Below are 16,263 nucleotides of genomic sequence, written 5' to 3'. Positions count from 1 at the left end.
GTCACCCCTGCCTAAATTTAAGAACTGGTAGTTGTAAACTGTCATGGCTGCTTCTCCGGGACATTTTAGGATGGTCTTTTAAAAAAAATTTTTTTCAGTTACACTTGACATTCAATATTTTATATTAGCTTAAGGTATATAGCATAGTGGTTAGACATTTATATAACTTACACAGTGGTCCCCCAGATTAGTCTAGTACCCACATGACACCATACATAGTTATTACAATATTGTTGACTATATTCTTCCCTATGCTGTACTTTATATCCCCATGACTATTTTGTAACTACCAATTTATTATGTTCTTAGTTGTGCTTAGAAATGTTTTTAGTTTTTCACTACAAGCCTCAGCAGGTTCTTTGATCAGGAAAACAAACCAGCCTTGTTTCCAAGGGCGTGCCCAGCAGAGCAGCCACACTCAAATTCACTGGTTGGCAGGCAGCAGAGTTTGCATGCAATGCCTGAACAATATCATGGAGAGGAAGGGAAGGGTCCTGATGACTCAACGGTGATTCACACGAAACCTCACAACTGGATTTGAACCTCCCGTCTCCCACACAGCTTCTAGCTTGCTGTGTGCTTTCAAAACCAAAGAATACCATTGTTGAATAAAAGCCTGATTAGATTAAAACTCAAATTTTTTTGGGGGGGAGGGGAAGCAAACAATACTCTAAAAATTAGGAGAGCAGGATACTTTCTCAAAATTATAAATGCTATTGTTCAATGAACATCCTATATCATGTCGCACACTGAGATATTAGACATAATCCTGTTAATTTGAGAAAAAAGAAGAATGTCTACCAGCACCATTATGATTTAATATGGTTCTAGAAGCATTGAATCTATTAATAAGAGTTCTAGCTATTGAAAAGCAGGAGGAAAATATTTATTTGTAGGTAATATGCTAATAAAGAAATCCCCACAGTGGCTGCATCCAACTTTGGGCGGCGATGTGACTGGAGGAGGACAGAGGGCGCAGGACTTGTCCTAAAGTTGTGGTTACAATGCAGGCACTTGGGTTTTAGCGTATAAGTTTATTTAGCATGATTGAGGGTGAAGTTAACAAATTATAGGAAGGAAGCTAAAGCCACCTTCACGCCCCAAGATACCCTTTGGTACCACCATGCTAAGAATACCAACCAATACGTGGATATAAAATATCTATGCAAAAATTACCCTTTTTCCTGCATAAAAGCAACAACCAAATATTATGGGGGAAACATCCCATTTACAATAGCAATAAGAACCCCATATAATTACAGGAGAAAAAGTTATTCCTCTTTAACTCAGTAATCCTCCTTCCAGGAATCTAGTAATTTCCTGGAAAAACAAACCCAAAGTAGGAACAAAAGCTTATTATACAAGTGTTTATTCCAGTGCAATTTTATAAAGTTGAAAAAGAGTCAACCAAGTAAGTATCCAAAATAACAAGGGAATTAGTATATATCTGGAAACTATACATAAGGAAATTGTTATAGATCTGAAAGATGGAATATTATGCAGGGTTATTTATAAAAGAAATATTGCAAATTTAAATGTTCATTACTGTTTAAATCAAGGTTTCTCAACCTTGGCACTTCTGACATTTTGGATGGATAATTCTTTGTTTTGGGGGGCTGTCCTCAGATGTTTAGCAGCAGATGCTGCTACCCACCAGATGCCAGTAGCACCACCTACCTCCAGTTGTGAAAAAATATAATGTCTCCAGACATTTCCAACTGTCTCCTGCAGGAGAGAGGGCTGCCAGTTTGCCCCCAGTTGAAAACTAGCGGCTTAAATATATGTGTCATACAATGATATACTGCACAGCCATTAAGAATGTCTGTCACAGCTTTGTATGTCCTAATATAGAACAATCTCCATGATAGTTAGAAAGTGACAGAGGCGAGGTGCAGAATTGGCGAAGTGTAGGATTTGTTTAAAAAGCAAATATAAAGGAATGGGAAGACTATACCTTTTTTCTTTTTTGATGGTTTATTATCAGTTTTATTGTGGTGAAGACATACTAGTTTAGTGAATGGTTACTTCCACGGACTACGTTGATACAAAGAAAATTACAAAGTTCATGTTTCAATACCAAAAGAAGATGGTGCTTAGAGAAAAAACAAACACACAATGACATACAAATATATATTCACAAAGATTTTTTTAAAATTTAGTGCTTTTTAGTATATTCATAAGATTGTGCAACTGTCGCCACTGATTCTAGAACATTTTCATCACCCCAAAAAGAAAGCCAGTACCAGTTAGCAGTCACTCTGCATTCTCACTTCCCCCAATTTCTAGAAAGCACATTTTCTTTTTCTATTGGTTTGCCTATTCTGAACATTTCATATAAAAGGAATTGTACCATATATGGTCTCTCATGTTAGCATGTTTTCAAGCTTCATCCACGTTGTAGCATGTATGAGTACTCATTCCTTTTTATGGCTGAGTAATATTCCTTCGTATGGACATACCACATTTTGTTTATCCAGTCATCTGTTGATGGACACTTGGATTGTTTCCACTTATGATTTTATTCTTGGGTGTGCCTAAATTATCTCTGAAAAGACACCCAAGAAACTGGTAATGTACCTTCCAGGAAAGGCTACTGGGTGATGAGGGAGGGCGGGAAAGAGTTAATTGTCACTCTAACCCCCATTTTTTTTTTTTCCGGTACTTTTAGAGTTTTGAACTATGTCTATTGGTTAACTACTTAAAATATATTTTCAAAATGCCTTCTTCACATGCCGTATTTTTTAAAAAAAAGTATTCTCCTGGTTGTGAAGTTCCTGATGTTCACTTGCTCTCTAAGAACTCTTGCTGAGGCCTTTGACTTGGTTCTGACCCTCCACATAAAATTGACCTGATTTGTGTTCTATTCCAGTCAACCAGATAAGCTAATAATATATGGCAATGCATAATGGGGAGGATGACCTAGGGACAGCTTCCTCTAAGAAATGTTTGTGAACCATTAGAGGTTCCCATGAAATTTAAAAGCATTCAATTTAAAAGCATAACTTTCACTTCTTCCACATGTTCCCTGGCTGAACGGAAATTAAAATTGTGTGTGTGTGTGTGTGCGAGCGCGTGCGCGCGCACGCTTCCATGTACTTGTGAGTTTAGAAATGGGTGTGGAGGACTTCTAGCTGGCAAGAAAGTTAGAGAATGATTAAGGAGGAACAAGAGACTCCGGTTAAAGAAGCTTCACATTCTGAGTGGGAAACTAGCACTTCTAAAAGAAAGATCTGGGAGGGTTTCAGGGAAAATTTTGCCATTTAGGAAAGCCTTAAGGAATAAATTAGGTATGACTCTCTGGTCAGTTGGGGGAAAGATGGAAGGCATAGTATGGGGATATACTAGAAACAGTGAGCAGTTCACGTGCACATAAAAAGTGCATGTGTGTGGGGCGGGTGGGATCTAAGGCTATAGGTTGGGTCACTTATGGGGAAGGCCTTGAAAACAGAGCTCAATCTCTAGTTAGGAGTGAATGGCCAATATTTTATATCCTGAAACTCCCAAGTTCAGGCAGTTGTGTTAAATCAGAACCATATTTAGTCTAAAAGTTGAGCTTTTAGATTGCCAGTGTCAGTGTTTCTCAACTGGGGGTGATTTTGCCCACATGTAAGTCATGTGGCAATTTCTGGACACCTTTATGGTTATACCAACAAGGGGGTGCTACTGCCATCTAGTGGGTAGAGCCCAGGAATGCTGCTGAACATCCTACACAATGCACAGACACTTCGCAACGCTAAGAATTAAGCCCTGGTCTGTGTCAACAAGCATAGGTTACATGAGGGAAAGTAGCAGTGTAACTGAAATACTCTAAGAAAGTAGTCCATATAAATTCCCAATAAATTTCCCATATGCCCCACCCTCCCATTAACAATTGCAGACAGGAACCATTCATGTCTGAGAGACTGCATTCCTAGAGTTTTTTTGTTTTTGTTTTTTTTTTAAGATTTTATTGGGGAAGGGGAACAGGACTTTATTGGGGAACAGTGTGTACTTCCAGGACTTTTCCAAGTCAAGTTGTTGTCCTTTCAGTCTTACTTGTGGAGGGCGCAGCTCATCTCCAGGTCCAGTTGCTGTTGTTAGTTGCAGGGGGCGCAGCCCACCATCCCCTGCGGGAGTCAAACTGGCAACCTTGTGGTTGAGAGCCTGTGTTCCAACCAACTGAGCCATCCAGGAGCTCAGCGGCAGCTCAGCTCAAGGTGCCGTGTTCAATCTTAGTTGCAGGGCGCGCAGCCCACCATCTCTTGTGGGAGTTGAGGAGTCGAACCAGCAACCTTGTGGTTGAGAGCCCACGCTCCAACCAACTGAGCCATCTGGCCATCCGGGAGCTGAGCGGCAGCTCATTGACTTCATTCTAGTTGCAGAGGGCGCAACTCGCTGGCCCATGTGGGAATCGAACCGGCAGCCCCGTTGCCCAGAGCTCGCGCTCTAACCACCCATCCGCCCTCTAGAGTTCTTAAGTAGACACATTGGAGGGGGGATGTAATTAAGACTATAAACCAGTCATTAAACATTCTTTGATGTCACCAAATATAAAATACTGATTTTTAAGTGAGGCAAAAGTAAGTCCAAAATAAATTAACATAGATCATTACACAATAAAAAGCTTTTTGCAACTCTTCAATACTATTAGCAATAGCTGCTCCAGAGTTATCCATCAGTAGACTCTTCAAATTAAATGCCTGACCTTATAGGATTAAACCCGAAGGACATTTGCCATGCAATAACATTAGCTACCAGTTTTATGAGAAACTTCACATGCTTTCTATACATTATCTCTAAGCCTCACAACAACCTGGAAATGTAGGAATTGTTAGCTCTCTATTTTACAGATGAGGAAACAGAGGCTCTGAGAAGTGGTGACTTGCCAAGCTCACACAGTCCACACAGGGCAGGCTTGGGTGGACCCATCTGGACCCAGGCCCACACTTGACCAGTGTTTCATGCTCCTACTCCTTCTGGAGCAAAGTTGCCTTTCTATACATCTGATATTGTCTCAATACATTGACACGTTACTAACATTAGAAATGAGATTGCGTGGGTGACTCAGATCCCCAAACTGAACACCTCATGCTCTCTCTGTTGTTTACTGTGGGACCCAATGCTTTCGTGGTTCTTGGTTCAGGGATCCCAATTACCCTGCCTGTCAGTGCAAAGTAACGCTCTCACTTCTTCTCCCAACTTCCCGTATATGGGGAAATGAACTAGGTTGGTTGACTGCCTGGATATTTAAGGACAATCATTTAACTTCTTGCAGCCACAGGGAGACCATTTGTGATCTAGTAATAACATGGTAATAAAATTATGCTTTAATTGCTTATGACCTTTTATTACAACCTAAAAATTCTTTTCCTCCTTTTATATACCTTTTTGCCCCAGCCAATCCAACTTTTCCCCAATATTCCATTCTTTTAAGGACCAGCTGGTAGGCTGCCTCCCCCATTCCTCCGGATTCTCCCTCATCAGAATTAATCTTTCTTCTGTGTCTCCACTGGACCTAATTGTACGTCTCTTTAACATTCACTTCTCTTATATGCATATTTTAGTAGTGTTTCCCCTGCTAGAGTGGTAGCTCCCTGAAGGTGGGGAAGGGGTGATCACTGTGTTCCTTTTGGGTGATTTCTAACTTCCTGCTTATGAGTTTGTGATGACATTTTTCCCTTGTGCAGGCTGAAAGGAAAGGAAAAAAAAGGAAAGAAAGACAAACAGAGATTAAGACTTATTCCAAAATATAAAGTTTATTTTAAAAAGATGAAAGACAAAAAATTGGCATTCCCATGTCAGGCCCCCTTATTATAAATTGTGTTATTGCTTCTTGAAGTCCAAAATTATGAGAATTGTGGCCCAATAACATCAAGTACAATGAACACATTCACTAAAAGTTTGAGAAATTGAATCCTTATAATGAATTGAATCAGGGAATAATAATAATGCACCCATCAAAAAGTATCAGCCGCTTAATTAAACTGTTATTATAATGAAATCTTAACAAAATAGTAAAACAAGAGGAAAACCTACATGATTCCCTTAAACCTCTCTTTCTGAAAGAGCCCTGTGAGCCCCAAACCTGTCTGGGACCATGTGTGCAAGGGAGCATTTTCAGGTGCTTCATTCTTAAGTAAGGGTCTGTCTTGACAGCTTTTAACTAGAGACTGTACAGAGCAGTAAAACCTCCCTCTACACCACAACACAGCTCGTCCCTTGATGACTAGATGGCACTGTGCCATACAAACACACGGTCTTTAAGCAGAGACACTCGCACGTGTTAGAAGACATAGTTATCAGTGGATCTATTATTAAAACATCAGTGAGGTCTGTAGAAAAACAGTGAGAACACATTATTAGGATCAGCAGAGGGCGCTCTTAAGCAACAGTACTTCTAACAACCCCCCCCCCCCCCCACACACACACACACACCCGCCTCCCTGGGTAGACAACACATTTGTACGTGGGAAATTTGGGTAATCCTAGAAGTTGGCAAACCATTCCCCTGAGGCTCTTTCAGTACAACAGGGGAAATAAAACAATGGACATGAACACCTTGACCACAGACTTACAAGGTGTAGGTGGTATCAGTTAAGAAGCTGGCCTGATGATTACATGGGGAGCCAGGGGTACTTTGTCTGAAGTGATTCACCAAAACATTAATCCTGAGTGGGGTTTGAAGGGGAAGGGCATTCCTGGCTCTAGGGGTTCTACAAGCAGCTGGAAGTTTCTGAGGAAGTCTGTAATTCAGCTTGCCTGATAGTTTGGGAAGCGGTTGTCAGCAACTTAATGTGCATGTGAGAAATGTTGTTCAGAATGAAAAGAAAATCAGTAGATTTGGGAGACTTTTGAGAATAGGAGCAATAGAAAAATATAAAAGGAAAATGGCCTTTCAGTCAGCTGTTCTTTTCTGTGTAGTTAGATATTGTTGAGTAGAACTCTTCAATATCCACACCAAAGAAGGAGCCCATCATCACCTCATTTGAGGATCCTGTGTCTGTCTGTCCTTCCATCAACCTCTTCTCCACTTGGCCCAGCAATCATGAGGCCTAAGCTTTCTGTCTGTGTATAATAGCACAAGGACCCTTTCTTTGGCAGAGGAGGCCATTTTGCCTTAAAACCCTCACACTTGAGGCCTTTAAGTCCTGGCTGCTCCTGCAACTCCCATCACATCTCTCCTTGAAGGCCAGCACCATGCTCACAACACATCCATTACTGCCAGGGCGATGTCAGCATTTGTGAGGCAACATGGGAGGGTGAAATAGTTTTATTATCAGAGATGGAGAATGTTAATGTAAGTCCTTGCTCTGCTGTTATTAATGGTGTAACCTTCATCACACCAAGCCACTTGTTTTCATTAATAACATGTAGATAATAATATATTTCCAGGGTCAGATGCTTTGTAAACGCTGACATGCTATACAAACACAAGATACTGCTATTCATTCATTCATTCATTCATTCATTCATTCAACACATCTTCAGTGCCAGCAACATGTTGTAGCCTTCAGGGAGGTAACATTCTCTTAGGAAAGAGACAATAAATGAATAACCAAATAATTATATAATAGAGTGTCCTTACATGAAAAGGCTAGGAAGAAAAAACAAATCAGGGTGGGAAGATAAAGAATAGATTGACCAATATGATGGGGTGGTTGTGGGCAGCCTCTCTTAGGCAGTGGCATTTGAGCAGAGGTCTGAATGAAGTGAGGAAGCAAAGCATGAGAATATCAGGGGAAATATATTCCAGAAAGCACAAGTGAGGACCTGAGAGAGGACCCACTAATGGGATCTCTGCCCCACCGGAAGTGTGGCAGATGTGCTAATTCTGCAACTTGCTGAACACTTGTTATGTGCCAGGCGCTTTGTACACATTACCCTCCACTCGGTGAGCTCATCTTCTAGGTCTATGTTTTCACGTACAGCAACCGAGCCTCTAAGAAGTTAATGGAGTTCGCCCCACATCTCACACCTGGTAAATGGCAAACCCAAGGTTCCAACTAGGGCCCCAGAGCCCTGAGACAGGGCACCAGAGGGCAGTGTGGCAGGAGTCCCTGAAGCATTGAAGCCTCTGCAGGATTGTGGCAGGAAGTGTCAAGGCAGGACCCATGAGAGCTGTGGGGACAGAGCCCCAGAAAATAGTTTCCAGGCTCTCGGCCTCACATAGAAAGGTGTTGGCTCAGGTAGTAAATGGCCATCAACTGTGATTGGATGGCCATCAGCTGTGGCTAGTTGGCTGTCAGCTGTAACCAGTGAGCCATTGGCCACTAATATAACTGCTGTGGCTAGGCTAGCAGGAAAATGGGTGCTAGCAAGAAGATGGTGGCTGAGCTAGCAAGAGCGGATTGCAGAGAGGCGGATGCCGCCAGTGAGAATATAGTGGTGTGACTCCCCTATTTATGGCTCCGTGGGTGTTCCTTTTTGGCCTCACCGTGTCCTGCGTTCTTATGTGGGGAGCAGGAGCAGAGACCCCGCAGGCCTCCCCGCACTACAAGAGCTTTAAAATATTTAAATGTGCCCGTTGGCTGAATACCTAAATCATGGTTTGGTTATCAAACCACCTTTTGGCACTTGTGAAAGTGTTTATGCAGGGCTGGGATTGGATGAGCCAATTTAATGGGGTGATTTTCCAGGTTTCTCAGTGATTGCTGAAGTAATTACAACTTTATTTTCTGTAAAATAAGTTGGGGCCTTAATTGTATAGATTCAAACATTATGTTTCTGTCTTTGAAGACCAGTTAGCTGCTTTTATTATGCAATATGTTCCTTGCTGGTCTCTCTCATCAGCTACGACCTCAATGCGTTGTTTTTTTTTTCTCTCTCTCTTTTTCCTACTCAGCTACCAAGAGAAAAAAAAGCCACCATTTTAGGGCAAATGGAAATTAAAGGAAAACGTAGTTTTATCTATAGCATAAACTTTTTGATTTAAAGAATGTCTTGCATCTATAACAATAACTGCGCTTATCACACTCTTCCTTCTAAATACCAGTTAGAAAGGAAACAATAAACTACATTATATCTTGTGCTGCAATTCCTCAGAATTAATTTATAGCTCTTTGAGGTACACTTTTCCTAAATTTCACATTGCAAGTGACACTTTTCTTTCATTGCTGTTGTTGGTTTGTGTCCTTCCAAATGCAAACATACAAAGAAATACGAACTGACAAAGAAGCAAACGTATTTATTATAGTAGAGACCCATGGAAAGTTCAGGAGGAAAGGACGAAGTAGGATCAGGAAGCGTGGCAAATCCTTTAAGAAAACACCTGTTTCAGATTACACAATTCTAATTAAACAGGCACAACTCTTAAATTTAAACATAACACTCCCCAATCCGTTAACCACTCACGGCAATTCTCCAGGTGTTTGCGATTATGTAATGTACTAAAAAATCATCTGGATTGTGTCAACTCTCAAAGTACGGCTTGAGTTTTTAAAAAATCCTTTCCAAGCATCAATTTATAGTTAAGATCTCAGTGTAGCATTTATATCACTTTAGCAAAAATAAATAATAAATTTTTAAAAATAATAAAGAGTCAGTGGTTTCCTTGGTTTCTGATTTTCCCCTCCAAAGGCTAATAAGTATGGTTTTTGCTTTAAGTAGTAAAAAGTAAGCATTATGGGCTCAGCAAACTTCATTGACCAGACATCTCTAATTCAAATTTTACAATATTTAGGATGGGAGAAATGATGTTTACTTTTGTATTATTAGGGAAGAGAGGATATTCACACTGCAAAAGTAGAGGAAAAGGGGTAACTGTTTTCTCAATCTTTTACAAAGAGTGTTGGAATTACTCTCTGAAATAAAATTTGCAAAAAATAAACTTTTCTTGGTGTCCACATAAATATTCATCTTTAAATGAGTCATGCTCACCACAATTTACTTTTTAAAGTTGCCTGACATACTTTGAGATGATTAACAATTTGAAGGCCCCTAGGCTTGGATAATTGAAAAATCTTTGGGGACGGAAAGAATATGATTTGAAAGAGACTCCTTTGAGAACCCAAAGGAGAGCTTCAGCCCAAACAGAATGAAAATTGCCTTTATTATGCAGTTATTTTAATTAGAAATGCATGCAGAACAGGAAAAGAAAGCAATTCTAGACACCACTCCTGATAGTTGGGCTGCTTGTTTGAAATTTGGAAGCATTTTATTTGTCTTCTTAAATTTTCAAGCTTTGTATTGGGTCCTAAGTGCTTAATTCCTATTTTGGCCCTCTATAACAATTCTAGATCTTTTCCACTTAGTAGCATATTAAAGTCAGAGCCAGGTATTTTGTCTTCACACATAATATGGAGTTATTCTTCAGATTCTTAATGTCTTCCCTTATGTCTCACTGCATTCCTGTCCAGCCCCAGTATACTGAAGCAGGGAACAAATATGTAGATTTGCCCGCTCCTATGCAGAATAAAGCACATCACTTATTTTCATTCACTGATTAGTGGCAGCATCTTTATGTATTTTTTTTTCAAAATAAAAAAAGTTGTTGCCTTTGTAAAAAAGTAAAAAAGTAAACTACTTATTCCAGAAAACCCAAACTATCAGAAAAGTGCAATTCTGTCATCTAGAGATGACCACTGTTCACATTTTGCTGTGGGTCCATCCGGGCATCTCCATGACTGGATACAATGTTATTGAAATGAACCCATTTAAGTGGATCGTTGCATTTAACCCCTTTAAATAAAATTACTGTCCTGTAACCTGCTTTTCTGATGAAATGATATTTCATTTTTCTGTGTCAGTAAATAGCGATCTATATTACTTTTTAACAGTTGTATGCATAATGTAACATAATTTAGCTAAGTGTACCCTATAATCCATCACCCAGATTGTTCCTGTCTTTTTGCTCTTATAATACGCATTGCAAAGACAGGTTTGTGCAGACATTTTGTATTCTTGTTATTTCCTTAGATTTAAATCTTAGAAGTGTATTTTTTACATTTAAATCCTTCATCTATTTAGAACACGTTTCTGTAAACAGTGGGGGCTGACTCTTTTTTCTCAAATGGTCAGTCAGTTGTTCCAGTACCATTTATTGGAAAATGCCTCCTTGCTCACTGATTTGAAATTGCTGTCATCATATGTTAACTTCTCATAGAAATGGGTCTCTTCTATTTCCATGCCAGTGTTGCACTGTTGCCATTACTATAGCAAGTTTCCAGGTAGAGGTTTTAGACTTAAAATCTAGTCAGGGTTCTGCAGAGAAAGGGAACCAGTAGGGTATACAGAGATAGACATAAGAGGAGGTTTATTGTAGGAATTGGTTCAGGTGGTTATGGAGGTGGAGAAGTCTCATGATTTGCCTGCATCTGCAAGCTGGAGACCCGGGAAAGCTGGTAATTCAGTCTGAGGCCTAAGGCCTGAGAACTTAGGGAGGAGGGCACTGCTAACACTTTCCTCAACACATTTTCTGTGGAAAAGGTGAACTCTTCATAGCAACCCAACTCCTACTTTTTCTTCTGCTTGTTTTTTCAAAGGTATCTTACCTCTTGGAAGGGGGCAGCATGGCCCATGAAGACTTCTGTGGACACTTCGGTCAATTGAACCCAGGAGACCTGCAGGTATGGCCGAGGACAAGGCATCACTGATGGTTTAATGGTGTTTGGGTGTGCATGCTTGCCCTCACCCCCTGCCAGTACATTCACGCTTTCCTCCCTCTCTCGTATATCTTTGACCTCTCCATTCTGTGGCTCTTCCACCCAACCCAGAAAGCTGCACAGGTCTCTTGTATTCCTCTCACTTCCCTTTCAATCACTTTGTAGCTCCCACTTGGTCTTTCTCTTATGTTTCTCAAAAGAATAATCAAGAGTGACTATCTCAACTTCCTCATCTTCCATTTTGTCCTTCACTCACTGAAATCAGGATTGACCTCTCAGCACCCCAGAACCTTTACTGAAGCCGTTCAGGTAATGGTCACTCATGATGTCCGAATTACCAGGTTCAGTGCACCGGTTTCAGTCTTCATCTTTCTAGACCTTTCTGCTGCACTTGAGACAATTTACTTACAGCTCATTTGCAGGGGTAGTTGTGGTCATTTAAGACAATAACCCAAAGCCCGCCACCATCCTACTCTTGTCTGAGACATGAGAATTAAAAATCCCCAGAAAATGCTTGGGTCATCTTTACTGGTTTTGTAAGTCTGAACTCGGTATCAGCTACTTTTTGGGATCATTGACATATTTGGTGGAATGATAACTGCAAATATTTGACTCGTGGGATTTCAATGGACATGAAATTTAAAGGCAGAAACACAAAAGGACAAACAGTTGTGGCCAAAAGTCAACAGTAACCTCGCACTAGAGCAGAACATAATGTGGAGACGGCCTACAAAGGGGGCGATATGATGTCTGGTTGAGTCCTGACCAAGGAAGTGGCAATTGTCCTGCCCTCTGTGCAACAATTCTAAAGTGTGTCTGCATGGATCCCAGTGGGATTGACACCCTGGTACCCACAGATGTAACTTATCCATTAAATGCCCCTTGCCTAGCTCACTTTTCTCTACACTTCTCTACTTGTGCTTTCTGTATCTCTTTCCAAATAAACTACCTGCACTGATCCTTGCCTCAGGGTCTTCCATGGGAGAACCTAAGCTGAGATAGGCAGGAAACCTATCCATCATGTTCCATCCTTCATCCCCAAAGCCCGAGGTTAGTGTCTAGGTCTGGCCCCTAGTACTCTCGCTCTTTTTTAAAAAATAAATTTTATGGGGAACAGTGTGTTTCTCCAGGGCCCATCAGCTCCAAGTCATTGTCCTTCAATCTAGTTGTGGAGGGCGCAGCTCACTGGCCCATGTGGGAATTGAACCAGCAAATCTGTTGTTCAGAGCTCGCACTCTAACCAGCTGAGCCACCCCGCTGCCCCTAATACACTCTTTCTTTTGTGTGTGTGTGTGTGTGTGTGTGTGTGTGTGTGTGTGTTTTGTTAGGGAAGGGGAACAGGACTTTATTGGGGAACAGTGTGTATTTCCAGGACTTTTTTTTTCCCCCAAGTCAAGTTGTCCTTTCAATTTTAGTTGTGGAGGGTGCCGTTCAGTTTCAAGTTGTTGTCCTTTCAGTCTTAGTTGTGAAGAACCGGCAACCTTGTGGTTGGGGGCCCACACGCTCCAACCAACTGAGCCATCCGGGAGGCAGCTCAGCTCAAGGTGCTGTGTTCAATCTTAGTTGCAGGGGACAGAGCCCACCATCCCTTGCGGGACTCGAGGAATTGAACCGGCAACCTTGTGGTTGAGAGCCCACTGGCCCATGTGGGAATCGAACCGGCAGCCTTCGGAATTAGGCGCATGGAGCTCTAACCGCCTGAGCCACCAGGCCGGCCCCTTAATGCACTCTTAATAAAGAAATAAAGGAATGCTTTAAGAATCTATACAATAGTAGAGGCAAGTAGTGAGGGCTCCTTTACCAGAATTGAGCAAACAGAGACTCAAGTCACCCATCCATGGCTTAGTAGATACTGTGGGCTTGTGCATGTGTCTTTAGGCCCATGCATGTGTCCTCCAGCTGCTGTGAAAATCATCTGCTGATGGCTCATAGCCACATCACACCCTGGACACTGCCCTCCATAGCAGAAACTGCCTCTCCCAAGGCTGTGCTCCCTACTGAAGGGAGGCCCACAGTCACTGCTATGCTGATGAGAGGGAGAAAGAAACCTGGCCACTTCCCCGCAATTTGGGGCAATTCTGAAGCTTCATCCAACTCCAGGCCTCCCTGTTGGATTGACCAAGGCCACCATTGTAACTGCACTGCTGGCTGGCTTCTCCCCCTGCCCAATCCTGCTTCTTTCACTTCTTAATGTGCTCCTGAGAGCACTCCCCAATATGCTGTTTACTTGCGTCTCCCCATAATCAGTGCTCAATGAAAGACTCGGAGTCCAAAGAAAGGCTTCTTCCATTTGTGTGAATTTCAGATCTGATGCTTTGATTTCAGATGTGAACAGTAGAACATGTTGGGAAAACTGGAAAAGGTTCCAGCAGTTATCATTATTGTTTTGTTATTCTGCATGATGCCCAGGGACTATGAAGGAAGCACTTGTAAGGTGCTTCACGCAATTACCATTGTGCAACAGTCCTCCCTGCAGACTTGTTCGAGGCTGGGTTACATTTCCCTGTTGGTGTGGTGTTTGCAGTGGATGACCGCGGGCCGGGGCATTCTGCATGCCGAGATGCCGTGCTCAGAGGAGCCAGCCCATGGCCTGCAACTGTGGGTTAATTTGAGGAGCTCAGAGAAGATGGTGGATCCTCAGTACCAGGAACTGAAAAGTGAAGAAATCCCTAAACCCACTAAGGACGGTGTGACAGTTGCTGTCATTTCTGGAGAAGCCCTGGGTATAAAGGTAAGCCATGCTGTTGTGTGTTTGTGAAAACTGAGATGGTCATTGACATAAGGCTGGCCCCATCTGGGTTGTCAGCTCTCACTGGGTTTATCACAGTTCATGTCCCATGGGATGGACTTGCTTCCTGGAGGCAGAAAAAGTGGAACCTAAGAGGACCTCAAATTTTTTTTGTCACATGCAAACTCAGAGAGTTAGGAAAATTATAAGAAAGGAAGCCCATATTAAAAATTTGGTCAAAAAACAATTCTCAAGGTATATTTTAATATGCATGCAGATTTAGCCTCTTTCCGTTTGCGTATAATACAGTTGTATAGGTCCTTGGAACTGCAAGATCACCAACTTGAGGAAACAAACAGAAAACAAAGCCAGCTCCACTCCCTGGAGATTTGAATTATTTATGTCCAATTTAGTTAGTAAGGAAAGCACACTAATACATCATAGAAAGGTTCTTTTTAAATTGATTTGAACATTTATTCATCCCATACATGCTATGTCCTGTACATTCTCATCAAATGAGACGTTATAACATTTCAGTTTAGGGTCCCACCTTTTTAATCAAATACGATCAATGGAGGCTAAAGATTATGGACACATTTGTGGTGGGAAAAGTGTATGGGAGCCCTGTGTTAATTGCACACGAGACCTGCTGCTGGGAAGGCCAAGTTCCTCACACTGGGAGGTACTGGACAGCTGGGAAGTGAGCTGGGTGGCTTGGTCCCTTCGGTATCATTTCCCAGAGGCAGACCCCAAGATGAGAATTCATGTGCAAGTAATTTTAAAGGACATGTCCCCAGGGGAACAGAATAAGGAACCAGGACAGGGAATGGCAGGGAGCCAAGCAAGGGTGTCATCTCAGGCAAAGTCCCAAAGAAGACGTGGACTCTGGAGGATCCACCGCCTCCTCCAGGTTTTCCCCGCTCACCCCTGGCAAGGCAGCTGCGCTGCCACATTCCATTACCCCGTCATGACTCGTGCCCATTGCATTTGGGGTAGGGGGCAGAGAAACAGTTAAAAGGGATCTGAGGGGGATCTAGGAGTGGCCCCAATACCCAGTTCCACACATGCCACCTGGAGTTGAGAGCTCAAACAAATTGGGAGCCACATTGCCATTCTCCTTGTGGGCAACCAGCACTTTATTTTACACACTAATTTATGTAAATCTAAATTTTGTTTAGGTTCACCCACAGGGATAATGGCTTGGCAGTGGCTGCTAGCCAGCCACTCAGTGGGGTGCATTTCATGGGTAACAGATTGGTCGTGATTATTGGTTGGGACTTACGGGGTTATATATTTCCTGCACTATAACCACAGTTCTTTACCTGTACCAGGCCTAGGTGCATGCATTATTTTGTTTTGTGTTTCCAGTGTAAATAGAAGTAATTGAAGAAGAAAATAATCAAAAATATGCTCCCTGTTAAATATAAATATATATATATATATATTTTTTTCTTCACATTCCTATATACATACACACATACATACATACATACATACATACATACATACATACATACATATATACATATGGGGCCAAAAATGTTTACACATTTTAAGAAAGGAAAAAGCTGTATTAAAATTGTAATATAACATATATCAATAACAAAAGATGAATAAAAGTCATGTTTGACTTCTGTAATTGCAAGAGGTGCTCAAAGTGGTTCCCATCAGTGTAATTTTAATACAGTTTTTTCCTTTCTTAAAATGTACATTCATCTTTTGGCACCCTCTGTATGTATATATATATATGCCTGCCTGCTCTCTATGCCCCGCCAGGCTTATGGCTTAGTACTTTGCAGTTAGAAATGTGACCTTTTATTGTGTTTCTGTGATTCATTTCTGTTTTACCAAGTACTGGGCAGTGCTCTATTAAGATGTATGGTAAGAGTTTGCTTCCCTTCAGCGTCACAGAGGACAATTCAGATTCTGTGGGGTCTTTCTGATAGAAGGCAAAGG

General features: G+C 41.6%; 1 protein-coding gene across 3 annotated transcripts in view; it reads left to right on the top strand.

Moving 5' to 3' along the window:
• The window catches only part of PIR (pirin), a 108,645-nt gene that overhangs the window by 17,034 nt on the left and 75,348 nt on the right, over positions 1–16,263 (top strand). For all 3 annotated transcript variants that reach the window (XR_002138553.3, XM_019746288.3, XM_019746287.3), the window contains exons 4-5: positions 11,460–11,543; positions 14,104–14,310. Coding sequence is in view for 2 of the 3 variants with exons in the window: in XM_019746288.3 (XP_019601847.1) it covers positions 11,460–11,543; positions 14,104–14,310 (291 nt within the window). In the remaining variant the exon portion in view is untranslated. The remainder of the gene's footprint in view (positions 1–11,459; positions 11,544–14,103; positions 14,311–16,263) is intronic.

The sequence above is a fragment of the Rhinolophus sinicus genome, chromosome 18 (assembly GCF_057876585.1).
Source record: "Rhinolophus sinicus isolate RSI-liver-muscle chromosome 18, RSI-T2T, whole genome shotgun sequence".
NCBI classification, from domain to species: Eukaryota; Metazoa; Chordata; class Mammalia; order Chiroptera; family Rhinolophidae; genus Rhinolophus; species Rhinolophus sinicus.
Note: the sequence above shows the minus strand (reverse complement) of the source record. Positions and strands in the feature narration are given on the sequence as shown.